Consider the following 27,831-nt stretch of genomic DNA (forward strand, 5'->3'; position numbering starts at 1 on the left):
AAGCAGGGCATTAAGACTGGATCTTGAATTTTAGTAATCATTCATTTCATTTGTTTAAATAAAATATTAAAAACCACTATAAGAATTAGGCATAAAAGCATGTTAAGTAACAAATTTAGGCCTAACTAGCAGAACATACAGGTATTTACACAAATGCTGATTTGCTGTGGTCTTTAATATTGAGAAGACATCAGAATGTGGACCATGTGCTCAAAAACACCAAGACTGAAACAAACAAAAACCCAGGGGAAGAGTAATATGAATCCCATGTCGGCACAACCGCAGAAGTTATAACCCAATATAATGGGTCAGCTCGGTTTAATGTGAGGAGCAGTCACAAATAAACCAGTCTATTTGTAGTCATTTTAGCAACTGGCTTAATGAAAACATTTAAGTTAAACTGCAAGTAACCCACTCCAAGTCAATAGGATATTTCTATAAAGTAGTTGATGACTCCAATTTTCTAAATGGATGATGAGTAAATACACAGAAAATCCAAGATGAAAGAGCAGACGAAGACGTGAAGCATGTTAAAATGATGCAACGAAACAGGGCATAGAAATTAAACAGGAATGTTTAATCAAGACAATCCTTTTTTCTTTTTTTTTTTTAAACAGAGGTTCTTCAGGAAAATTTTTAATTGGAAAATGAAAGCCTATTCCCACAATAGTGAGGCCATTTCTTTCAAGCAGCTCTATTGTACAACTGTTACCAGGACCCTAAACAATTTAAATTGTTGTATATTGATATTTCTGAACTAAAAAGTTTTAAAATATTGTATAGATTTGTGCTCCACATATCACAAGCAATTAACAACACGAAGAAAGATTCAATTCCTCAGCTAGAATACCAAACTCTATACCAAGTATTACATGTACACGATACTTGCACAGTGACAAGCACAACAAAGTACTAGTTGAGCACTTACTTTCAGAAATCCATACCAACTCTTGAAATCCATTTCAATTCTCCCACGCCACCCAGTCTACAATTTAAGGCATCTCCACGCAGCCATCCATCCACCCACCCACTCCCATACACACAATTTACATTGGAGGTGTTTACTCTTACAAAAAAATCACTATGTCAATCAGGTACCATTTATTATTTATCCCTATAACTGTGTCAGCATTGAGATATGACAGTTAAACCAGTGTTAAATCAATACAATATTTACATAGCACAGCACATTAAGCTTGAGACACTCACTTGGAGGATAAAACCACATTTTAGAACAGGACAAAGGTCACCATTATTATGTGTTTGAAAACAGCTATTTACAGGTCCCTATGACATAACTATAGTCTGTACACTGTTCCAATGGGGCAGGCAGAAGCAGGATAGGCATTTATTTTGAGGGATTTTAAACATACGATTTGGAAGCATATTATTATGCTACCCTGAACGCCATAAACCACCCTAACATTCTCCAAGGTGGTCTCAAATCCTAGAATGGCATGTCCAGCTGATACAAAACAGACAACACAATGTTTACTTTGTGGAGAATTTTTTACTCCTGCTATTCAGTCATCTGAACTTTGAAGGCAATTCGTCCCAGAAACTTGTCACGGTCATCTTCATTTTTTAAATTAGGTGAGCCCAGGATCTTACACTCAATTGCTATTTCTTCTTTGGTACTGTTGGAGTTAATTGCTAGTTGAACAGCCACTAGAGGCTGTAAATAGTGAGCCTAGTAAACAGAAAGATGGGGAAAATATTTGAGATACCGAAGTAAGTTAGCATTTAAATTAACATTTAATCCATCAGAACAGTTAAGAAAAAAGCTAATTAAGAACCCAACTTTTCAAAGCCCAGTCTGACTCAGGTAAAACTTTTTTTTTCCAAGTCAGGTATACATTCTTCATACTGTTTCTTAACTAATACATTCAACATAATTTGTCACAGGCAGTATCTTCAAGAGGCATATGACTTTACTGCTTTCTATTATATTGGGTCCAATTTTTCTAGAAACTTCTACTTGAAACAGCCTCTGAAATGATAGTGTTCCTTCCTATCCATTCCATTGTCTCTTTTGTTTGTTTTGGTTTTTTTGTTTTTGTTTGTTGGTTTTTTGTGGGTTTTTTGTTTTTTTTTTTTTTTTTTTGTGGTGTTTTTTTTACATCTGCTAAAGAACATGACTTTTCTAGCATGGTTCTGAGTGTTTTTTGCCAAAAGTATGATTCAACAAATACTAGTAAACTAGCTTCCCTTCCACCCTATCCCATTTACTTGTTCAGCAACAATCCATTTTAAAATGTGTTATCTGTTTGATAGCTTTACACAGAAACCTTTCCTTGAACATTCTGACAGTATCCTGGGTCAATCATATTTGGTGGACAATTACAATTCTTGACTCCATTCTCTATAATAAAAACTAAAATTTAAGAATGAATGCAGAATTAGGTGGCGTTTTTTTTGTCAACCCACTGTTATTTCTCAAGTCCAATTCAGTTAGGACAACTTGAATTCTCTTGTAAAGTGCCTATGAATTAAATAAGAGCTTGCTTATTATACACTGTTAAAGCAGCATTTCATCCAATATTCATAAAGTATTTCCATAATTTATTTATATTTTTAGGTCAATACTGCTGATTAAGCAAAATTATTTATTTTCTTGGTAAAAATTCATATAAGCCAGTGGACTAAATATGACACTACAGTATTATACAAGTATAAGCCTTAAATTTTAATTGAACAAAATTTTGTGTTAGATTTTTTAATTTCCTCATTAACTTAAGGGACTTCTTAATACACTTCTGTTATTTTTAGGCTATCTTCTCTACTTCTCTACCAAAGAAAGCACTACAGAATACTCAAAGTCTCATTTACAAAGAATGATTGCATGGAACCTGATGTGCTAAAAATCTTTAATTGAAATAGATTGAAATAACTGCTTTCCTTGGATAGTGATTTTACTAGATGAGAAATGTTCCTGTGCTGCTATAAACTTCAAACTGAGAGGGGGACATGCAGCTAGGCAAGGCACCCTCAAAATTCTCCTGTTGCAAGGGTAATACCACACTTGAGGTACTAACTGGGTTTTCTAAAAATCAGAAATAAAATTCCTTTATTTCCTCAGAGAAGTCTTCTCATCACCAAAATTTTTCAAATAGGTACACAAATTTCTACGATGTTTTGAAGACAGATGATACCAGAATGAACTTTTACTCAACATAAAATTTGGGGGGAGGAGGGAAGAGAATCAGCATCCTCCTTAAGCACTACAGATCATCTGAAAAAGATAACATTCTCTAAGGTTAGGGAGTTGGGCTCATTGTGCTGAGCAGCAAGAGGCAAATAACCATTCTGGACCACAAAACTGTAGATATTAGTACTTTTATGGCTCCTGCCTTAGCACAAGAGCAGCAAGATTAGTTGAATCCTCCTCTTTACAGAATAAAGTAATTCAACAATTCCACACTGATATAATATAAAAATTCTGTTATATAGCCAAGAAATCAATCCAGTCCCTTGAGACCTAGTGAAACACCTCAACCTCTCACAACTCTTCTTACTGCCTCTTCTTTTTCACAATATACTAATGTTACGAGAATTGAGCCTCACATAAGCAAGAATCCCTCACACCATAGCCCCTATCCCACATGACGAAGTGAACATTAAAGGACATTAAACGAAAAAAAAAAATTAAAAGTAAAAGTAAAGCTTTTTCTTAATCACCTAAGTCAAGCAAGGAATAACATTGACTTTTGCTTGACTTCATTACTCTCCTTTCATAATCTTTCCTTTTCCATTACGTTAGCAGCGAGACAGGAATTTTGTTAGGGAAGTTCTTCATCCCGCCTTTGGTACTACCTCCTGTGATCTCAAGGTCTACTGATGCTGTATTTTGCGTTTCTTAGGGAAGCAGTACTCTCTTTCCCTATTGTTTCATTCCAAGAAAGGGATAGAGTACATACTGACTGCCTGTTGGAAGCACAGGTTGACAGTCTTTCTCTAATCTTGTATGTTTAAGAAAACGGATGCTTTACCAATTCAAAAAGTCTGGCAACAAAATGGAAAACACAGAACTACCCATAAGTAACATGAAAGCAAATGTTGAAGAAAAACAAACTCCTTCCTCATTAGTAAAAGCCATGTGAGGATAAAAAAAGGTTATGTGAACTGCTGCAAGTAAGTATAGAGTACACTGAAAAAATAACTGATAAAGGAATAATTCAGTACAAAAATCACTTTGGGGAAATTACAAACAACCACTATAGATCTAATAGATTTATGTTTAAAAAGTACTTTTATCTTCAGTGGTGAACAGTGAAGATGTTTATTAGACTAACTTGGTCAATAAAAGGCAATATAATTTTATATTTGATAGAAGGTATGGATTTTCTGTATGTAGTTATCACAAGTTGATGCAAGAAAAGAAAAAAATAACTAAATTCAAGTTTGAAAAGAAATTGGGAGTTTTAACTCTACATGTTCTGTGTCCATAAAGTAGTGAGGTTTAGGGTTTTTTAAAACATACGTGTTCTTCAATTAGATAAATAAAATTTATGTCAGAGTAAGAGGATAGATGGAACAAGCAAAGAAAAACAAAGATATGAAAATTTTAAAAAGTTTTAAAAAATAAAATAATAATAATTAAAAAAAAACAAAAATCTGCTACCTTGAAGTGCTTCTTCATAAAACAGAGCAAATAGAAAACATGACCACAGCACCACAAAGAAATACAATCAACAATATCATAATGAATTATAAACTTAATATTCTATACATAAACCCCAAGATTATTAGAAACTGTACTGTAATCCGAAGAACCAGTTTACTTTTCCTGCCTTTCCCTGCATTCAAAAAGATTCCAAAAGATATCAGTGACCAAAAAGCAGCAGATGCCCTTAATACTGCTGGTATACAGCCGCTTCTTCATTAGGACAATGCCTGGTTTATTTCCTTATGTCTGCTAAAGCATATCTCTAATCTCATCAAGCACTGTGAAATTTCTGCGTATGTATATTCCTTATGAATACCTCATTACAAAGTTCAAACTTCAGAATCAATCTGATATTAGCAATTGTAACTGTAAACAGAAACAAAACATTTAAAAATTAAGACCATCATTAAGGCATACTTACATGCAAGCTTTTCCCATAGTATGGAAAGTACATTAAGTCAATGAAGCCTTCAGGAGGAAAATAATTTATCTCAACCGTGCCTTCCTCCTGTGATTGGAGATAGTAACGAAATTAAAAGTTAACATCTGCTTGCATAAAAATGAATACAAAATTAGAGTTATAACCCAATGATAAAGTGCAAGATCCCTAAAAAGAAGGCAACTGAGCTACAAACTCTTAGAATAACTTCCAAAATAGATTTATTTTTGGCAAACAGTTACATGCTGCACACATCTGCTACAGTAAGGATTATTAACAGTAGTATTTAAATTAGTAATCAAGTCAAGACAGCTTGCCTTCATGTCTTCCTTATGAGTCAAAGAAAAGAGGAGAAGGGAAGAGGATATCCATTGCAATGAATAATGTAACAACCACCAAAAAAACCCCACACATAAGCTAAAATCCCAATCAAGCCTGTATTTTGGTGAAGCAAGAGCACATCCATATTTACATTAAAAGTTAAAGATGAATTTCTGTTTAAAGACACGTTTTTAAGCCTCTCAAATTTGGAACAATACAACCCTTCACAAAGAACTATAGCCCCCTCCCTGCAATGGTGTACTATTCCTAATGTTTGTTCAGCTAGCCTGGGAATACAGGCTACCTAAAAGGAAACCCAAGTTTAAAATGGTGATATTACTAGAGTTTCTGTGTGTATCATCACCGCCTTAGAAGAACAATATGCATGCCTTATTGCTCGACTTTCCCCTATAATCCCAAATCTTGTAATAAGAAGCAGCTACCTACAAAGTTGCTACCTAATTTCTGACTAAGGAGTCACCCACTCTGTAAGATGTACAAAATATGTATATATGATTGAGCTGTCCCAGACACAGGCTACCAGTACAGTGATACACAGACATGTTTCCCCGTATACAATATTCCTCAGGATTGTGTATCCTGGCAGGATGTCAAACTACCGCAAGTTCAAACCACTAGGAAATGCCCATATCCAATGTGACTTTGTATAATAAGGTAGACATATTACCATGATAAAGGGAAATGCCACTAAGACAAGCCCCCCAAAATGCTAAATGTATCTTCAAAACATCACTGCTTGTTCAGTGTAATTCACGAGTTCAAAGTGCATTAGTAACTTGCATTGTTTTTTCTATACTACCATACACAACGGCTGCAATTTTAAAAAGATACACTACAAAGTTCAGAAGACAACTGCAGTTAATAGAACGAAGCAAAAGAGGAACACAAAGATCAAAAAATAGCAAAGAATAAACCACAGCTCAAGAATACCTTCCCCTCGCCTCCTCAAAAGAACACACAATATGTTGTTTAGGATATGGCCACATTCTTGTTCCTTTGCAGTCTAAATTATTGCAATTCTTCAAGATATGTTTATTAAGTATTTAATTAAGCTAGCAAATTTAATTACTAAGTAGAAATGTGCTGCTTTTCACCATTATTCTTTATTTTATTTAAAGGTCATGCAGCTGAAAATACTCATTTTTTTCAAATATATTTCCAAAATGCTGGTTAAAAAAAAACAGGATACAGAATAGCATAAGAAAGATAAATAGGATTAGAGCTTTCTGGAGCAGCTAAACACAAGGCATGCATGCAGTCATAAATATATACACATTAGGCTACCAATGCAATAGCAGAGAGGTTCTGGGACATGCAACTGCCTGTCTCATGCAACTACTGTTGGGTTTGGGGTTTTCTTTAATAATTAATTAATCCTAATTAATATCCCTACACAATTATAAAGAAAACAACACCTAAATAAGCTGCATTTGCTGAAGGGATTCAAGAATCTGTCCATTAGTGAGTGTCACTTTTTCTGCTTACCATTTGCAATTTCCACAAAGCCTTGCAGACAGTCAGCAAATCTAAAAATCAGGCCACTTAGCTGGACAGACAGACTTCCACCTCACTTACTGGGTCTTTATTAAGACTGTGTCTTAGAAAGAATAATTTTGCAGATGTTTAAATAATGTACAAAGACCCAAGGACTGGTCTGCAATCATTTGAGAAGAAGAAACGGTTATCATTGCACAAGATAAAGAGCAGTATCCATTAGTAAAAACTGTAAAACGTCTAAGATTTCTGTCACAAAAAGCAAGGTAACTCAGATGCTGAGTATGCTGACAATAGCAAGGCATGTAGTGTCATTCATACAGCCATTCTTCATTCTCGTAAACTAGAAAACGATAGCTAATACAAAGTTAAGATGATCACTGAACAGCGGAAATATATAGATTTTGGAATTAAGGCTATTTTTCTTTTCTGTAGTTGAAAAAAACATCATGCATCAATCTACCAGTTTTCAGTAAAGGTAGTTTTAACTTGAAAGGATACTGCTGCAAGATTTTTCTAGCGCACATGAAATTGCACACCTCCAGCCCCAAACTAAAGACCTAAAATGCTGATCTTCAAACTTCTTGGAAATATAATCCTTTTTTGGCTTGTTTCTCTTTGTGAAGATCCTCAAGACTGAAGCAGCTCAGTTCCTCCAGGGTGCAGAAGGAAGAACCAGCTGTAATTAGTGTCTGACACTGCAAACACTCACTTCCCTAATCCATAGAAATTACAGTGATGACAGCTACCACTATGTGGGGGCAGAGGGGGAAGCATCCCCAACCATCAAGTGTGCTGAATTTGAAATCACAGATCTATCTAAAATTTTTCTATTTTAAAAAAATCCCGTAGGAAAAGTGCAGGGAGAAGAAAAAAGAATCACCCCACAATAGAATGCTTGAAGAACATACATTTCAAAGGGAAAAACTTAAATGATGTTTCAGGTGGCAAAGACTGGCAGGACGTGCAGACAGAAGCTATTAACTTTATTTTGAATTTCAGAGACTCATCCTCTTAATTAAAAAAAAAAAAATAAAAAAATGCCATTAAAAAGTCAGATTGTGTTAAATCCAGGCAGACACTTCTCCAAATTGCTCTCAATATATGTAAAACTCTAACTATGAAGAACAAGAAATATTTAAAAACACAGATGAAGGGGAAAGAAAAATTGGTAAACAGCAAATCTACAGGTTAAAAAAAAAGTCTTCTCTATAATGAAGAGAACATGATAGTAGGATTTGTGCTCTGCTCAATTAAATCACCTTTTAAGCAAAATCCACCTTCATCACTCAGATATCAAAGATTTCTGATGTAAAATTTAAAATTGCTAGTAAGTTGCATTTGTGCTATGAACTGCACAAATACGCTCATATATTCTACGAAGCTAATATCCAGTGCGGGGTTTATTTTCAGAAATGCGTGTCACCTGAATTAAACTTTGCAGTACACCCTAAATTCTTTTAATCCACATTTACTGACAGCAACACAGAAGGAAAATTAAAAACCAAACCACCGCAACAGAACAAACCAGTTACTTAAAGACTAGGTGAATAAGAGAAGCAATAGAGAAGTACAAATGACCACTACACTTCAACTTCTGTTATGAGCCAGTATTTAGAGAACATTAAAATACAGTGGCAGAGGCAATGCAATTATAAATTCCTCTGCAAAATGCACAAAAGCCTATTGGCTATCCTTCTCCACCCTTCTAGTGTGCACACAAGAGGGTCACAATTCACATCCTTGCATCAACAAGATCCAGAAGAGCCACAAGATATTATTTCTAGGTAAGCATTCACCTTATCCACTACAGAAGAGGAAGAGACCATTACATGGCACTCATATCCTAAAGAGTCAAAGAAATAAAAATGGAATTGGAAACAAGGCCTCATAAGCTCATGTAAAGGACAGTGTAATCATTTAAGTTTAAAGTAAGAGTTTCAATACACAAGGGGCATAACAGAAAGAAGTTGTTCTGTAAAAATGAAGCATAGACAAAAGGAGAAAATGAAAGGTGTTGATGCTGCTTCTTTGTTGATGACAGAGAAGGATGAATTGTAACCATTACTTAAACTTTGCTAAGCAGGTAAATCATGATGACCTAGGGCAAGAATATGCTAATTAAAGATAAAATAGATGCATTCAAAGTGGCAAAGCCTGACAAATATTTTCCCTGGAAGTCGCTAAAGAACTAATAAGATTAATAATCTTAAAATTTAAAAACACCACACTTGTGTAGATCAGAGAAATTCTAACTGGATATGGTAAAAAGCAGTACTTTGTACTTAGAGGATGCAAGAAAATACATACCATAACATACAATTTATTTTTAAGTATCTCAAAGGGTAAAAAAATAGAGAAAAAAAAACACCATGATCAACCAAGTTGTTATCAAACTTATTCTTTTGCTAGTGAAATCAGCTAAGAGGTTAAGAAAAAGCATCGTCTGTGATTTGCTTAGTGTAGCTTTTACCACTGTCTCATAGAGCATCCATATAAGAAAGCTGAAGAAATACAATCGTCGTAAAATAGGATTACCATCAATATTTTATAAATCACTTGAATATTAGTTCTCAACACATCACAAGGCATTTCAGGTGGAAAGGAAGATGACTGTCCTGGACCCTAATGGTGTTTTCAATAAAGACTTGCGACATGTAAAAGAAAATTCATTCATCGATGGCACCAAGCCGCAAGTAGTTCACTTCAGAGAACTCAATCCCGTTAAAACGATCATGAAATATTACAGAGGTGGGGCCAAAAATAGCAACATGAAATTCAAAGCTCTGAACCTCAAGAAATCACATATACAAATACAGACTGGGAAATAACCAAAACAAAGATCTAAGTAGTAAAATGATTAAAATAAAGACTCAATGTATTACAAATGGCAAATTCACCTCAAGAGACATTATTACTTCCAATGTGATGACAGAGGGAAAAATTCTGTCATTAACAATACCTCAGCTAGAGGCAAACTTCTGTCTAGTTTGGGATACCACATTATGAAAAATGATAAACTAGAGAAGTCAAAGAAGAAAAGAGTACTAGTAAAAGTAGAAGGAACTTAATTTCTTTTTCTAAAGAAACAAATAATTCCTCCAACAGAACATTTTTTAAGAATGGACACAAAGGAATCAGTCTCAAATAAGAGAAGGAATCACCTTTATCCACAACACTGTCATGGGGAGATCAAAACTTTCAAAGACTCCACAAAAAACAAGTGTTAAAATTTATGCCTATCACAGGTGCCTAGGATGAAGGCAGGAACACTTACAGTATTTGTCTCATTAATTGCTGAAATTTCCCAGCCTACATTTTTATCAGTCACCTCAAGCTAAAAGCCATGACTCCATCCCTTGCTCAAGCTACTAACTTACCAAGGCTTTCACTGCTCCCAAAGCAGTCCAGGAAAAATATGCGGAAGTCAAAGTAATTATTATAGTTGCCATAAAAAATTCTGTGTAAATCCATTGGTACACAACAAATATGCATAGATTAGATGTTATTGTAAGTAGTTTATACTTGATTTGAAGGCAACTTTTACTTGAACAGTAACATTAGTTTCCACACAGTGTCTTACCCATCATTTATAAAATTGTGTAAGGTGCACTTGCAGCATGGAGAAAAAAAAAAAAATATAGGTTATGAAATGGGAAAACAAAACACAACTCACAATAAATAAATTAATAAATAAATAAGACCACAAATAACATGTATGCATTTTCCTCGACTCTAAAGCAAGTCAGGTAGCTCAAATACATCTAACGATGAAATAACAACAACAAAAACAAAGTATTTTTATAAGTACACTGAAGAAATTAAAGACACTAAAACTAAATTAGACATGAAGTAAGATGACAATAAGAAAAAAAAAGTACAAAGTCTAACAGAAAAGGAAGAGAATGAAATAAATGTTCTGACACAGTATATTACTTCACTTTTCATCCTAATCACAAGGAAAATTAACTACACACATATTTCTTACATTCAGAACTGACCTTAGACATACAGTGTATACGTGGCTCTCCTTCAGGCTTTAATCCAATTATCTAAAGGAGAGAAAGTTAAAATATTTATAGACTTTCTTCCCCTTTCCAGTTTTACAGACTGAATTCGAACTTTTCCCCCACTTAATATGACAGAGTTTGTACAGGGAGCAAATCTATATAGTGTCATTTTTATATGAAGCACAATTTTAGACTAGGACTAAGATTTAAAGCATTGTTAAGTTAAAGCTCAAAATGCTCACTTCATTTTACTCTCTGAAACACATGAATTGCTAGACATTTCAGTAAATTACATTGTTCCAGAAATGCAAATATCTTGAAAGGCAAACTGAACACGTATTTCAGTCCTTTTCTACAGTCATTTTTCATACAGTGGTAGTTAGCAGCACTTACACTAAGAATTAAAAAATAAGTAGGCACTTACTCTGTTTACTTTCACAAGCACGCAGGGAGTTCCTTTAGAATAGCCAAAGGTCTTATCTTCCTTTCCAGAGCATTGTCCAAGATCAGAGAGGTTAAATCGACATGCCTTTTTAACAGCAACATCATTCTGGTCAAAAATCCTTCCTGGTGTACAGTTTATGTTTTGGGATTGCTTTGAATCATCATAAGCTATGAAACAGAAATAGCTTGTAAATCAATGGTATAAAGCATACAAGTAGCCAAAAACTGCAGAAGCCTATATAACATCTAATTTATAGTTGTAACTTGTCTAGGAGTTTTCTCAAAGGACTATTTTCAGAGCACTGTGTCTGTCTCTTATAACCATCTTAACAGAAACTCACTTTTTCAAAGCCTATCAAGAAGTGTCACTGTACTTGAATGAAAGAACAAAAAGAGTATTACAAAAGAAATAATGCTGTCCTGTTTTTCGAATCGTATCAATAATCACAACTTCATTAATTTCTGTACATAAATGAATCCTTAGCTAATTATGTATTCTAAGCTAATAATGTATTATAATATAAACATTAAGTTTTTACCTGGAAACTAAACCAGTTTTCCCTTTGCACATGTTTCTTTTATAAACACACAGGAAAACTTAAAGTATTTCAATGACTAATATTAAATTGCCTCTACATTTATATCAGGCAGTATAACCGATGTTATGCTAATATCTCAAGTTGTTTCTCACTTTCTTGTGTTTCACAAGTACACAGATCACATTGTCACTAACACTTGCCTATTCACATTTTGTTGCCCTCCCTTACACCCCACCCCCAGCTAAGCATAAACAAAGTAAAATGGAAAAAGGGTAAGTTCATCCTCAATGCAAGAGTCCAAAATCCACTGAACTGCAGGAGAGGCAGGTAATCATGAAATGTAGCGTTCCTCCCAGGAACCCCTGGCAGAGGTCTAAAAGAAAAGCCTACTCATAGAAGCTGTTAGTAGGCACCAAAACTATGAATCCAGACAGATTCAGGTATAGCTTGTGTAGCTAACAAAGCGACTCATGCACACAGGTGAGGTTTTACAGCACCTCCTCAATTCTGACTTACAACTTTTGAGGGGTTAAACTTACTGATATTTTAAATTGATTTCTGTATTTCTAGATTAAGCTTACATACAGGCACATATATAAAATAATGTATGACTTAAACTAGTGATTTTGCCATCCTTCAGTCTTGTCCTGTGTTACCTTTTTCTCCATGTTCTAAATTCAATGTTTTAATATTTCTGCCTGTAAATACGTGTATCAGGGTAAAAATGAATGAATTGCAATCAATTTAATCTTTGTGTGCCTCATTTTTTAAACAGGCAAACACTCAAGTTCTTAAGACTAAAGGATTCTCACTCAGTTACCAAGCCATTTAGATGAAGACTGATCAGTTAAGTCTTGATAAATTTTGCCTCCAAATACACGACCTATGTAAGTTTACATTGAATTCTTCTGGCATATGCAATTTCTACATCTTGTAGTATTTAAACAACCATGTCACCAAAACACTGGGCTAGGACCCAAAACCCTCTATTATGTACTCCACTATTCCTCACGGTCAGACTCCCTGTCCAATATAGCTATTGATACTTAACCTTTCTCTGTAAAGTATATACTTTAATAACATGCATGTCTAGAGTAAGCCTGAACTTGCATCAGTTTTCATTAGCAATTGGTAACTACAAGCAAAAAGCAAAACTAATGTGCTCAACATTAAGACTCCTGAATTACCTGGACAGTTTTAAGTAACTTACATTCAAGAAATTTTCTAAGCGTAGAAACGTATTCTGCGTATGACTGGGCATCACTCTTGTTAAAGTAAAATTCCAATGCATTGTCTGGCTTTGGTGAAATCATAAGTCCTTAAAAAGAAAAAATGGAAGTAAAGAACTAAACAACTTATCTGCCCTATACCACTCTAACCTACTCAAAAATCATATCCATAAATTGGAAAATACCTATCGGTAAAGAAACATCAATGTTACCCCTATATTCCACAGTACTGGAAAGTAGTTTGTGTTTGAAGTCAGTTATCAAAATCAACATTACATGAATCAATACTTAAATTCAATCCAATGTATAACTGCAATTCACAAACCATACCCAAGTGATTAGGAATAGCAAAATCAGCAACTTAATCACTTTTAATCAAATAATTTTACTGATTCACTTCCCACTTTCCATATTCAGCAAATTAAACTTAAAAAATAATTGAAAACATACCCAAAAACAAAACCAGAAAGCCTCCAGTTAAAGCTATGTTTCAAAGCTTTAGGCAATGTAGACTGAAGCTATGATTGTATTAATCTCATAGAAACCCACAGGGAACAAAGTATTTTTAAAAACTTTGTAATGCAAGAAGATGGCTTGAAAGATTTCCCAATCAAAACAGACAAGCCAAGTAAGTTGTTAGTCCTTTTCTTCTCCTCAAACAGAAAGTTTAGATGTCATCTGTTTCATGGAGAATACAAGAAACTTTATCAAACCACTGTACACGTGTCACTTGAAGGGGTACACTTTAGTCAGGCTGCAGTAACTACGAACGCTCTTGAGCTGCCTCCCAGGCTGCCAGCACCGGACGCTGCAGCAGGCGGGAACCCTGACTGCTGCAGCGGGGGCCCACGGCTGCCTTCATTCAGCTGCTGGCTGAGGGTGCTGGAGCAGGAGTGACCTACTGCCAGGGAGCCAGGACCAGCAGCAGCAAGAACACAGAGTACCGAATGCTGAAGTCCAGCTTTGTGTTGAAGGATGAAAAAGGCAGACACTGACATGGAGTTTGGGCCCTTGATAGAGCTGAACTGTCCTTCTTCCCAGGATATGGGTAAAGAAAGGTACAGAGTTAAATCTTAAGGATTTTTTCATAGCAGGTGAAAGCAAAAGGCACAGTCTCTGCTAATACATACAGCCCTGTACCATCAGGACTTGTCACTAACATGGATACCCAATGCCACTATCATTCATCACAGCTTCAGTAGCAGATGAAATAGCACTGCACCACCAGATATTGCAGAAGAGATTAAATCTGTTAAAAAAGGGTGTATGATTGATTGCTTTATTCACACTACCTTAAGGTAACTCTTATTTAATATAAATAATTAGAACACATAAAAACGCTGTGGTTGTGATTAACAGATGAGTGTCCATGCATCTGTCTCTTCAAGTACAGCTGAGAACTGACATTGCAGTTCCACAAAAGAAAAAAAAAAAGAACAAAACCCCAACCTATTTTTTTATCAGGTTAGTTTTCTTCTAAGTTAGAATTTTAGAATGGTTTGATCAACGTCAAATTTGGCATAAGGGAAGAAGTTACAATTAGTTGCTGCTGTAATTGGATCAGCTTGGGATGCCATGTAGTTTCCTATCCTCTGGCAAAATCAATTAAAACTGGATTCCCAAATGAATAAAATTTAAGGCAGAAAACAAAATCATCTCCCAAAATTAAAAAATAAAATAAAAATATGCAAAACAAACATTTAAGAAGTGTCCTGATTTCAGCTGGGATAGAGTTAATTTTCTTCCTAGTAGCTGGTATAGTGCTGTGTTTTGGATTTAGGATGAGAATAATGTTGATAACACCCTGATGTTCTAGTTGTTGCTGAGTGGTGTTTATATTAGTCGAGGACTTTTCAGCTGCCCATGCTCTGCCCGGTGCACAAGAAGCTGGGAGGGGGCACGGCCAGGACAGCTGACCCAGGCTGGCCACAGGGCTATGCTGTACCATATGGCATCATGCTCAGCATATAAACTGGGGGGAGTTGGCCGGGAAGAAGTCTGGGCGTTGGTCAATGGGTGGTGAGCGGTTGCATCACTTGTTTTTCCTGGGTTTTGCTTCTCTCTCTCTCTCTCTTGCTTTTTTCCTTTTCATTACTATTTTTTTTTTTAATTTTATCTCAATTATTAAATTGTTCTCATCTCAACCCACGAGTTTTCTTACTTTTGCTCTTCAGATTCTCTCCCCCATGCCACGGGGGCAGGGGGGTGGTGTGTGAGAGAGTGGCTGTGTGGTGCTTGGTTGCCAACTGGGGCTAAACCACAACAGAAGATAAGACTACAGTGGGAAGATAAAGTTGGGTAAGTTGTCTTAATGTTGGATTGTTAATACTTTACTGTAGCCCATCAATCAGGGTGAGCTTTTGGAAAGCATATAGAAAGTGCAATTAAGCAGCCCAGGTCTAGTAAGAATTCACCTATAGAAATGACCAACCTTCTCATCCGAAGGCAGAAATTATTACAAATATGTTAAATTGGTAAATAATAAAGGTATATACTAGAAATTTATCATAGACAAACATCTTTTAGATTATAAAAAAACCCAGATATAATTCAATGCTGTTTTACTCTACCTTTTTTGTAGGATTTCCAATAAATCATAAATTCTCCCTTCTGCCTTAGCAGCAGTTAAATTATTTCTAGGCAAGCCACAACTAAATGCCTTAATGACTGACAGGCCACATAAAACTACAAATACCATTTTTGACTGCAAATTACTTTGCACCATTACAGTCATCTTCTGGCCTCCACACTGAACTGGGATTCAACAAAATGTAAGCTAATTAGTAACACAGCTGAAAAATTGCTGAAGGGGTTTTTACACACTAAGGGGTTTGGGGGGAGAAGAGATTGTTATTATCTATAGCATTGTACTGTAAATGAAGGACTTAAATGCTGTTTTTCAAAGTGAGTATGACACAGTAACTAAGCTAGTCATCAATGAATGAAACAATAATTTGAAGAGATTTATTGCTTCAGGGGAACTTCAAAAACATCCTAAGAGGAAGGAACTGCTCCAATTCCCGTGGATCACAGTCTGCCTAGAGACTATGGTGTAAGTTCTACAGAAAAAGCTATTTGAAGGACTGATGCATAGACTGTGAGAGATGCAGGATTTGGGCTCTTGTAGAGGAACAGAATTAGCAGCCTCAATACAGGATCACATCTAGGATTGTAAAACAGATTAAATTATCCTACAATTCCAAGAGGGATTTAAAAAAAAAAGGTTTTAAAATCATCTGGATTTGATTGGTACTATATCCCAGTGCACAATGCAAGTCAAATATCAATTATAAAATAAATCAACTGTGAGATTTCCAAGTATGTTTAACACAAGAGTAAAACCTTTGACCTACGCCATCCAGGTTTTGTGTGTAGAATTTTTTTTATAATTTAAAGTTTTACAGCCAGGAACATGACATGTTTCACTGCAAGTGAAAAATGACAGAGTTAAAGAGCAACAATAAAACAGAAATAAGCAATTTTATTAACTTTTATGTACGAGTAATTAAAGACATTATTTATAAAAAAATTAATTCAGAAATGTTATAGGAATTTTTAAATTAATAGCTGATTGTTGAAAACATACTTTTTAAACAACCATCCGTTATGACTTATTTCAAAACAAAGGAAAATTAACACCCTGAACTGCAAGAGACACAAGAGAAAAAACGCCACTCAAGTCCAGTATTAAGTCACAGCTACCCACAGCTCCATCCACTACAACATTCTGACTACCACAAAGGAAATGGGGAGAAATGGTCAACTAAGCCACCTTCTTTTTTTTCCTTTCTTTTTTTTTTTTTCCTTTTTTCCTTTTTTTTTTTTTAACTAAGCAGGTCTTTTTATTATTATTATTCTTTCCAGCATTTAGCCCATTCTTCACTTGAAAAAAAAGCACAAATTCTCAAGAATCCCTTATAAGAAGAGGACACTTGTTAGAGAAGGCCTGAACACTATATCAAAACAAATTCTGTTCAGAATCCAGAGACATTTATCATGTTGGCCCAATTGCAACTTGCTCACACAGAAACTACTGTTTCATCTTAAGGGTTGATGCAGCTGCAAGATGCTGGTTAATTTTAAGAGGCCGGAGTTCAAAAAAAAGGAAAAAGTATTTTAAAAAACAATGTCATCTAACTTCCACCAAAATATTAATATTGCATAGCCATTTAGTTTTGTTGTGTTTTAAACATAAATTTGGTCCCTAAACCAAGTTGTTACAAAATTGGAGATATCTTATAAAATTTTCAGGTGGTCCAATCATTTAAGTTACCTATACAAATCAAATACTTACACATTCTCCAGAAACAGTAACTAGAAAACACTAATCTCTTTGGTGTAGTTAAAGTATGCACAAGCATCTTTTAAATCTTTCAGAGTAAAAATCCTGTATTTTTTTTCCAATATGGAGATACACCAAAATAGAGCCTATAATGACAGATTTTTGTGATATATTTAAACCAATCTTTAAAAAGAAAAATTAAAAGTAAAAAAAAGAAGAAAAAAAAAAGAAAAAAAAAAAGAAAAAAGACAACCACCTTATTAATTTTTCTTTGTGCAGGATTTTTTTTCTGTCACATATAGCTCTTTGAACCAGCCAACAGTGGGACTGGATGGGCATGTACACAAAGAAAGCAGTAGTTGCAGGAAGCAAGACACCACTTTTAGTGGCAGCTACATGTTATGTGGACTTAGCTTCATCATAAAACGGGACCCTCTCTCTTCAGTGGATCCCTATATAATAGGTCAACAACCCCTGGAATCCACAGACATTCCATGTCGGTTGAAAGCTATCTAATACTATAATGAAAACTCTGGAAATGCCTTTGTATCATAGTCCTTACACACTCTCGAGCGGATCAGCCCCACAGTACAGTCTTCCTGTACTTTCCTCAAAGTATCAAGTCCCTGTGATTAGTATGTTCAAATTCAACTGAAAAGAACTTGGAGAAAAAACAGCAAAAGCTAGCACATACACACAAAAAGTTCTGACTGAATTTATGCTACAAACGTATATAACTTGCTTCACACTGAGTTTCACCTTTGAAACCTGTAAGTAACTGAATAATAATCACAGTTTCCCATAGGCAGTTAATACTTAAGCAAACTTTCAAATGAAACTTAGCTGTTAAACCAGACAGAGGTTTATGAAAAAATAAATACACTGTTACCTGGACTAGAAATCCGGTCACGATATTTTGGTATATCACTGCTCAGTGTCTGAAGCATAACCCACATTGTGAATGTGAAGAGCGCTGCTAGGAAGCCATAAAATACCAGATAGAATAGTAAGATCAAACCTGTAAAGAAAAAGCTAAAATTACTATTTTCGTTTCAGCTAATTCCATTACCTATTTTGAAAATCAAAATGGGAAATAAGCAATACAATGTTTGGTTTTGGTCCCTGCCCTCCGTCTCTTGCCACTCCTAATTATAGCTATAAATCAATATGCCTCTAGCATAGATATGTATTGCACAGTGCAGAATAATGGGTGCAAAAACGTTTTCTTCATACTTTCTGGCTCTTAAAATTTACAGGACATTTTGGTATCTCTATTTTTAAGAGAGAAGCATTAAAAAACGCTCTTTGGGCTACATAGAAAAGCTGGCAAAGATGACTAAGCAGTCCATTAGTTGATACTTGAGAGAACTCCACACAGAGCATTCATTCATGCATACGTCCTCTTACATGAGACTTCTCAAGGTGAAAATGCTTTCTGCTGCATGTTTTTGAAAACAAACCAAGCCTTCTATTCAGCCTAATCAAAAGTCTTTGCCTCATACATCCACCTGCTTTACCAGTCTACCTCGGGGACCCGGCAACATTCCTGGAATTCACCAGCTACACAGATGTTACTAGCTTCGATTTGACAGTTGCTTAAGGAAGAGCTCCTCAAAACCTGAGGAAACAGCCTCAAGGAAACAGCCTATTACGACGCTGTACCTCTTCATCACTTAGCTGCAACAAGTCACTAAGTGAGAACATTACTTAGGAAAACAGCTTGAAAACTTACTATGATGAAGTGTTTTTATTTTTTTCCTTGTCATCCCACCCCCCCCCATTTTTCATTATAGGTGCACAGACACACACTCTGGATACACAGATCAGTTGTTTACTGACAAGACAAGGCAACAGACAGACCAAATTTGAAATCTTACTTTAGAGATGACAGGGACTCAGATCAGCTGCAGAGATTGTCAAAGAACTTTCTGCCCATTTTCTCAGAGGTATGATGCATAACCCTCATTTAAAAGCCTTTTAAAATTTGGGACAGCTCAATTATTTTAGTAACTAAGTTTTCAAATAAGGTTTTGTATTCTTGCATTATTTGGTTTTTGACCCTGATGGACTCGTGTTAGTGTATCTCATTAAAGCAAAAAAATAATAGCATACTTTTTGCTACATTTCCTTGGTTTTGTTTTCAGAAGTTCTGAGAATATGTATTGATGATTACTATTAGATTACCTTTTAAAATTTATGTTTACCTGGAGATAGTTCCCAACTAAAGATGAAGCATACATATTATACGGATGAAAGACTTACTAAAAGACATTTAAGATTCAACAGAAATTATTTTATTAATCGAGTATACAATACTAACCTAAAAAAAGAGCATTTTAAGACTGAACACTTGAGACTTAAGGACACATGCACAGACATTGTCAAAAAGAATGAGAGCTATACAAGTATTGAGGATTTCAGATGCTTACACAGAGAGCCATCTTCAAAACCTTTCTACTTCAAAAACATAACGACGACGCAAATTCAATTTTTATAAAATATTCTAGGTCTAAGGCTGCTATCAGGAAGCCAAAGAGATATAGCTCAGGTCAAGAAAAGCACATAAAAACTATTATGTAACGTTCTCCACTGACACTTGATTATATGAGAGAATCAAGTGCAGTATTTTTCACCCTTCCATAGAAAAGGAAAAATCAAAACCAAAAATGACTGTACCCCAGTGATGTGTACTGTCCATCGGAAGATGACAGAAGGAAGCCAAACCCCTGGCTCCTGTCCCAGAAACTACGCTTGTATTTTACACTGCAATATTTTCTAGTGTACCACAGCCCCCAGTAATCCATGACTGCTAAACATGCAAGTACCTGTATTACTTCTCCTGAAAGAATTCATAAAATAATGAGGCGGTTCCCAAATTACCTGTACCATAACATAAATTCTCTGCAGCAACCAGCTCAATGTTACTGGATTTTGGTTTGGTTTTAGTCTTCAGTTTCACATATTGAGCAAGTTACTCACCAATCTGCAATATCTGAAAGTGATCAGCTATTTAAGATACTTTTAGGAACCACTGAGATGTAAGATACAATGCAGTGATTAGAAGTTAAGTAGCCAAGTACGTGAACACAAGAACAAGCTTACTCTATAATGAACAAGACAGCCAGACATCTATTATAAACTATTTCTAAGGCTATTTAGAAGCTGAAAAGAGCATATAAAAACAAATAGTAGAAATCCTAATCAACAAATGCCATTACAGAAGTTGCATCTGTATTTGGCACACCAGCAATTTGCTTTACCTATAAGCTTACAATTGCTTTAACTGGATCCAAAACACAACAATGATCTTCTGATTAATACCCAATGTATTTTGGGTATCACAAAAACAAACAAACAAACCAACTCCCTTACAAAACCTTTGGTCAGCTCTCATTTTGATCCCTACAAGTTAATCAATTATTGAACACACTTTCATCAAGTTGTCTAAAAAGTACGCTTTCCATCAAGTGACCAAGACATTCATCAATCAGTTCCAATGGAACAGAAAAAAAGTTTGACATTTAAGACAAGACAAGCACCTTCTGTGGCAATTAGCATAAAAGCAAGAAAGTCAGGGAAATCTTTTTCATTGAGCTATTTCAGAATACATCTGTATTTTAATTTCAAAAGATGATGCCTAACTTCATCAGGTAAAAAACAAATTAAAGAAAATCCCTGCCCACTTGTTTATTACTGATGGGCATAACAGCACCAGGGTGGTGCACTTCTAAGCAGACAGAGCCCTAAGTATAGCACTGCTTTGGGCCAATACTACCATAACATCTGCAATACTGGCCTTAGACTTCATTTTGAAGCACCTTGAAGAGCGGATCTAAGCCTGCTGCAGCTCTCTTCCTTTGCTCCCTCTGTCGAGGCAATGGTGCCTACCCACCTACACAGCCCCTCTGCTCCCACGGGGAAGGGGGCTGCTGGGGTCCTCCTGCAGCAGGACAGAACTGCTATGTGTAGGCAATCCCTGGGGAGCCCTCATGCCCACAGAGGGAGCGCCAATACTGGGGAAAACGAGAGGGACCCCAATGTCTAAAACACAGTGACTGACTCCATGGTGGAGACTGCAGCATGAACAGTCCCTTACGGAGTCCTCGTCCCTCCCAGCAACAGCATATCCACCGGGGGCTGCAGCAGTAACAGGGCTAGAAAGGCTGTTTCTATTCACAGCCCTGAAACTCCACTAACCTCCCCCAGTCCAGCAAAGCGCGCATGTGCGCGCACACACACAGATTATTTTTAATCTTTATTTTAACATAGCTTGTAAATGCACTGCAGAACACTGACCACTAAACTGCCCCGTTTATGCTACTTTGCCGCATTAAAAAGAAGGAAAAAAACAAACAACAAAAAAACCCTCTGCAATTTCCAACGGCCCCAAACTGAGTAAGCTGCTCTTTGTGAGACTATTAGTATTAATTATCCTAAGCTAATCACAGTGAACAAGCCATAACCTGACAAGAAGCTCTGCCAAAATAACTTCATGTAACACTGGATTTCTTGTCAGGAAACAAGATGTACCCAAGTAACAGTGGAAAGCTATCCTCCACATTTACTCCAAGGAAAGTAAAGCTACCACATCTAACACGCAACTCAATTCAATTGTTGCAGAACATTTTGCTACACCAAACCCTTCGAGTCTCTCTCAGTCTTTCACACTCGAACTATAACACAAGGAAAACTGTCAAAACCAAAATTCTGCATTAAAATTTACCTAGTTGGGTTTTTGGTTTTTTCGTTTGGTCTTTTTTTTTTTTTTTTTTTTCCTTTTTGCAGGGCATCACAGTACCAAAAACCCTTCATATCCTAATCACATGGATAAGCAACAGTCAAATCTGGAAAACTGCTATTTCTGAACCAACATGTTGGTGCCGTCATTAGCTGGAGTTCATTTGCAAGGATCAAAACACTTCTCCACTATGAAAATTAGAATTTCTGACTCTGATGAATGCAAGATATCAGATACCTGGCCACCATTTCCATGATGAATACAAGCTTTCCAAACGTTACATGGGAAAAGTGATAAAAAGCATGTCAATCTGGCATAAACCAGATTGGCAGATCTACCTGTATGTAATACATAGGTAGATATGTACAGGTATCAATATAAACGCTCTCACAAAAGACATGGAAGCAACTATTCAACATTACCTGCAACAACGAAAATGAAATGCTGTCTTTATGGTTTGCTGGATTCCATGCTGCACTGATCCTATCACCTGCATGACCACTCTTCAGTATCTTTAACTAGTGGGATTTAAATACCTACGAAATGTTACTAGTGACTACCACCAACGCTAGCAACTTCAAGAAGGACTTTTGGTCCACCTGCAGATGGATTTCTTTCCCTTAAACTAACATAACTATACATCTTAGATAAGCACTAATCATGTTTCAACTTTATTACCTAGACACTTGAGAATTACTGTTTTCCCAATTTTGGGGATGGTAGGGGGAGGGAGAGGAAGAAAGAGGTAAGGAAGACTTCAGGAAGAAATAAAACCTCGGTCCTGTGTTACAGTGCCAATAAGCCAGGGCTCCACATGTAACGTGGCTAAACACTTCAGGAGACAATAAAAATTGTCAAGTGCAACACTTGCAAAGAATCACAAAAGCCAGTGCTTAATGTCATGATTAAGCATTTACAACATTTAAAAAAAATAAAAATACCCTCACTGTACCACCAGAGCTTGCTGATACCTACAACAAGAGAAGGCAAGCCTTCTTTTTTCAGAGCAATCTGTGTCATGGAAAATAAAATATTCTACTGATTTCTCAAATATTCATTTCTTATGATAGGCGATATCATGGAAAAGTTTAGTAAGATTTCGACTGCAGTCATATTCCTGGCTGTGCAGGAATTTTTATGTGAACTGTCCATCTGCCACAATACAAAAAAAGAGCACCGTCTCTCTTCAGTTCACAACTTGTATGTGCAAGTGCTTCTACTGCAATGGCAGAGAGTTGTGCCAAAATGTTTAATATTATGCTACCTGTGAAGAAAGCTAAACCACAACAAAATCCTGCTCAAAACACTAATAAAACCAGAAGAATCAAGTCAGAAAAGCAGTTAAAACTTTGAACAGCACTGTATGTCCCAGCAATAACTCGGTGAAGACTACACAGAAGTAAAACTGGATCTTTTGTTACGATGGCTGACAAGACTTTACATCCATTGACATGGTGGAAAGCTTTTCTAAAAATCAGGTGTTGGGTTTTGTTGGTGGAGGTTTTGTTTGTTTGTTTGTTTTAATTTTAAGCACATATTTGTGCACTGAAGGATACAGCTAAGCATTCAAAAGAATATTCAGTAGGTCTGAATTTCTGTGTACTTCAAGACAATGCCACCTCTACCCTGAACACCTTGACACAACTAGCTTTAGAGAAAGGATTAAATAGGTTTGACGTGATGTCTAGTGTGACCATAAATGAAGTACTGCTATACTCTATATTGCCAATTTTTTTTTGGCACAAATTATTTTTCTGTAACCTTGTGTAAAGAGTTTACTGTCTATACTGTAAGATTATAAACACATTTGAGTGTGTAGTGAGCATCCCATTACAATACTTTCATGATCATCTCACTCTGTTCTTGCTATAATTCTAGGCAGGCACAGCACCTTGCCATTACAGGCAGAGCCAGATGGTAATCTTCCTTTTACTTACAGGAAGGCCCCACATGGCAGTCTTCCAAGTTCTCCTTTCTTTGCCCTACCTGATTACACCCTGTGTGGAACCCCAAGGACCGACTCTCCTTCCCATCACCTCTGCGAGGACTATTAGCATCCCTGATGCCTTGTTGCTGAGAACACCACCAACTCATCAACAGTTTTTTCTAGTATTTTCTGTCTCTTTAATATAACAAATGATTATGCCAGATAATTAAAAATGAAAGGGTTTTGGTGGGGGTTTTTTGTTAGATTTGGATACCGATTTGTGAAGGATTCAAATTGAATTATCCCTCAAGTCTGCAAAAAGTGAAGTACAAATTTCTCATTTTTTACAGCAAGAGAAGACTTAGTACAGGTTTTTTACCAAACTGTAAAAGGCAACATACCTCTGTTACATGACAAATGAGCATAAGAGCTGCCTGTGTTTGATCTTTTTACAAATCCTGGTGTAGAAATGCCAGATAAAGATGAGTACTCCAATGCCACAGCACTAGATTCACAGAGAATCAACTGCCTTGCAGTTACAATGTACAAAAGCCCCCAGGACTGCCTCAGACTAGGGCAAAACATGCACATACTATGAATAATTATTTAACGGTTTCTCTACTGCTTCTGTCTTGTTTCTGTGAGGAAGCTGTCTTGAGACAAGAGAAATACGCATGGAAGAATCAGAGCCAACTGAATTCTTATCATGCTGCCCCTGGAGACACCACAGCCGAGCAGACTGGCAACCAGAGCTCTCTTCTCCTACCTCCCCGCCTTCCAGAGGGGATACCAGCAACAGAAAAAGAACAATAGTCAGTGAGACTGCTCTAAGCTCACATCAGTACAGCAAGGGCAGAAGTGACACCAAATCCTGCATATTCTTCTGTGCCAACGGAGCCACTCAGTTGGCACTGGTGAGGCCGCACCTCGAGTACTGCGTTCAGTTTTGGGCTCCTCACTACAAGAAGGACGTCGAGGTGCTGGAGCGTGTCCAAAGAAGGGCAACGAAGCTGGTGAAGGGTCTAGAGCACAAGTCTTAGGAGGAGCGGCTGAGGGAGCTGGGGTGGTTTAGACTGCAGAAGAGGGGGCTGAGGGGAGACCTTATCTCTCTCTACAACTACCTGAAAGGAGGTTGTAGCGAGGTGGGGGTCGGTCTCTTCTCCCTAGTAACAAGTGATAGGTTGAGAGGAAATGGCCTCAAGCTGTGCCAGGGGAAGTTTAGGTTGGATATTAGGAAAAACTTCTTCACCAAAAGGGTAGTCAGGCATTGGACCAGGCTGCCCAGGGAAGTGGTTGAGTCCCCATCCCTGGAGGTGTTTAAAGGATGGGTAGACATGGTGCTTGAGGACATGGTTTAGTGGTGGACTTGGCAGTGATAGGTTAACGGTTGGACTCGATGATCTTAAGGGTCTTTTCCAACCTTAACGATTCTATGATTCTAACTGGTGTTCTGCGATTAAAAAATAAAAAACAAACAGAAAGCCACACGCCACCCCCCAAAACAGTCAAAGACTATAATTTACTTAAAATATATAATTAAGTTAAATAAGCACAATATGTTAATCACAAAATGCCAGGACAAGTAAATATTGATGAAAAAAAATACACTGACAATTTATAGCGCTGATGAATGGTCACCTTTTAATGTCCAGGCTAAGGAAAAGGTATATAGCACTAACCACATACCAATCACCTAAACCACTTAAGAAAACTTCTTATTGAAGTAAAATTATTCAAACTGCTATCTAAGCCTATACATACTGTCTCAATATGGAAAAACATCTTTTATCAAGGGAGCTGGCCATAGAAACTCAATTACCAGCTAAGTAGTATCAATTTCAAGTGTTATCTATTGGCCTTGGACTAGAAACATTTTAAGTGACTTATCCTACTAGAGAGGTTTGAACAGAGAAGGTTATTTCAACTTCTTAGTTTTTTTTAAAAAGTTACAAGCTATTTCTAATGTGGCTGCAGTATTTGCGCCCATCAGATTCATAACACAGACTTCTGCAATCCATACACCCATTCACCCAGCCCACGCACTTCAGGAAACCTGCCTGTACAGAAAGATCACTAGACAGCAGCATAGTGGAAATTTCCTCTCCTTTGCTATTCAACTGGCAGAGTAGCTCACAAGCTCTTATTTCCATCTGAATGGAGGAGAACTCGTGTCAGAGCTAAGGCCCTCTCTTGATAGACAGGAGACATTGGCACCGCAAAGAAAGCACACCCCGTGCACAGTCTGCTTAAGGCTCCTCCTCACTATTTCAACATTAGTATTCATTGAGATTGTGTCAAGGCCAAGGATGTATTGGCCTGTTCCTTTACACCACGCTGAGATTCTTGTTGGTTTTGTAAGCACAACTATTAAGTACCCCAACTACATCCAAGTTTTGGGAGGAGACGCAGCATTTTCTGAAGTCAGTAAATATGTCCCACGAGGACTGAAGAAACATCCTAATATTAAGCATTTATACAACTGTTTAATATGAGAAAACACACTCAGAAAATCCAAATATTTTTATTGGAAGCAACAAGATTATGATAACATGCTTTCCAGCTCAGAGGAAAGCAATGGGAAGACTACCTGAAAGTAGGAAAACAAACACTGCCTTCGCAAGCTTTACTGGACAATCTTCATTTAAAAGCTTCATTTAAGAAAAATGGAAGGCCCAAAAGCCCTACGTTGGAACAAATTTAGCACAGTGACGCGCAGTAACACACCATGATCATTCTTTTGTGGACTATCTGGAATCGGGGCTCATAAACTTTTTGGGTTTTGGGGTGTTTCTTCGCTCTCTGACCCGTCGCTAACGCCTGGAAGTACAAAGGCGATCGGCGCTCATTCATTCTCGGTTTCCTGCGATGCAGGAGAGCGGGGCGGCGGGGCGGTAAGGAACGGACGGAGCGGAGCGGCTGCGCCGTTACGCACGCAGGCTGCCGTCAACTGGGAGAGAGAAGCGCGGGCGGGAGCCGGCCCCGCACCTCCGCGGCGGAAGCCCGTCACAGTTGCACCGCGGCGGCCCCCGGAGTCCCCCCGCTCCGCCGCTCCCGCCCCCCCGCGGATCCGGGAGAGGAGGAGCCTGCCGGCCCAATTTGCTGCATTTGCGTACTGAGGCGGGAGGGTGAGTCAGCTCGGGACGCGCTCCCAAAAACTCCTCTTCCTCCCCCGACCCCCACCTGCTCCGGGAGGCGCCGCCGCCCCCCCCCCCCCCCGCCCCCGCTGTCACGGCCGGAGCTATTTTTAGACCGGCGGCGGTTGTAACGGTTACCGGGGCGCGTGCGCCGCGGCCTCGCGGGCCGCCTCACCTGGCCGCCGCATCCCGCTCCGCGCCCCCGCATCCCCGCGGGGGCCCTCCCGCTGCCGCCGCCCGCCCCCCCCCCCCGCGCCCGGCCTCGTCCCCCGCCGCCCCTCGCCCTCTCCGGGGGCCCGGGGGGGCCCACCGCCTCCCCCCCGCCAGCCCGCGGCAGCCCTTACCCCAGCTCTTCGCCGTGCGCCCCAGGAACTCGCCGCTGTTGGGGTTGTAGACGAACTGCCGCCACTCGGCCATGCTCTGGCGGAAGGGCTTCTTCGCTTCCTTGGACATGGCGAGGCGAGAAGCGGCTGCGTCGCGCACCCCGGCGGCGGAGCCTCCCAGGCAGAGAAAGCCGCAGCGAGCGCCCGCTCCCAACCGCTAAGTAACTGCTGCCGCCGCGGCGCCCGGCGGGAGAGCGGGCGAGA

The 27,831-nt window shown here is 37.8% G+C and overlaps 1 protein-coding gene across 1 annotated transcript; it reads right to left on the minus strand.

The window, feature by feature from the left end:
- Positions 1 to 556: 556 nt before the first annotated feature.
- Positions 557 to 27,831, minus strand: ATP1B3 (ATPase Na+/K+ transporting subunit beta 3). Its single transcript, XM_082320797.1, has 7 exons — positions 27,589 to 27,831; positions 18,335 to 18,463; positions 13,145 to 13,252; positions 11,376 to 11,563; positions 10,943 to 10,993; positions 5,088 to 5,174; positions 557 to 1,690 (listed from the first exon to the last, which is right to left on the minus strand). Exons 1-7 carry the CDS (start codon positions 27,695 to 27,697, stop codon positions 1,520 to 1,522), a joined length of 843 nt encoding a protein of 280 aa, XP_082176923.1. The 5' UTR covers positions 27,698 to 27,831; the 3' UTR covers positions 557 to 1,519.

The sequence above is a fragment of the Platalea leucorodia genome (genome assembly GCF_965183815.1).
Source record: "Platalea leucorodia genome assembly, chromosome: 8".
In the NCBI taxonomy this organism is placed as follows: Eukaryota; Metazoa; Chordata; class Aves; order Pelecaniformes; family Threskiornithidae; genus Platalea; species Platalea leucorodia.

Bases quoted from the DNA above. Each gene is read 5' to 3' on its own strand.
- ATP1B3 (XM_082320797.1), bottom strand. From the start codon at position 27,697: ATGTCCAAGGAAGCGAAGAAGCCCTTCCGCCAGAGCATGGCCGAGTGG. The intron at 11,564-13,144 runs GTAAGTTACTTA...TCTGTTTCATAG, and splicing joins GCTTAGAAAATTTCTTGAAT to CTTATGATGATTCAAAGCAA. The intron at 5,175-10,942 runs GTCAGTTCTGAA...CTCCAATCACAG, and splicing joins GTATACACTGTATGTCTAAG to GAGGAAGGCACGGTTGAGAT.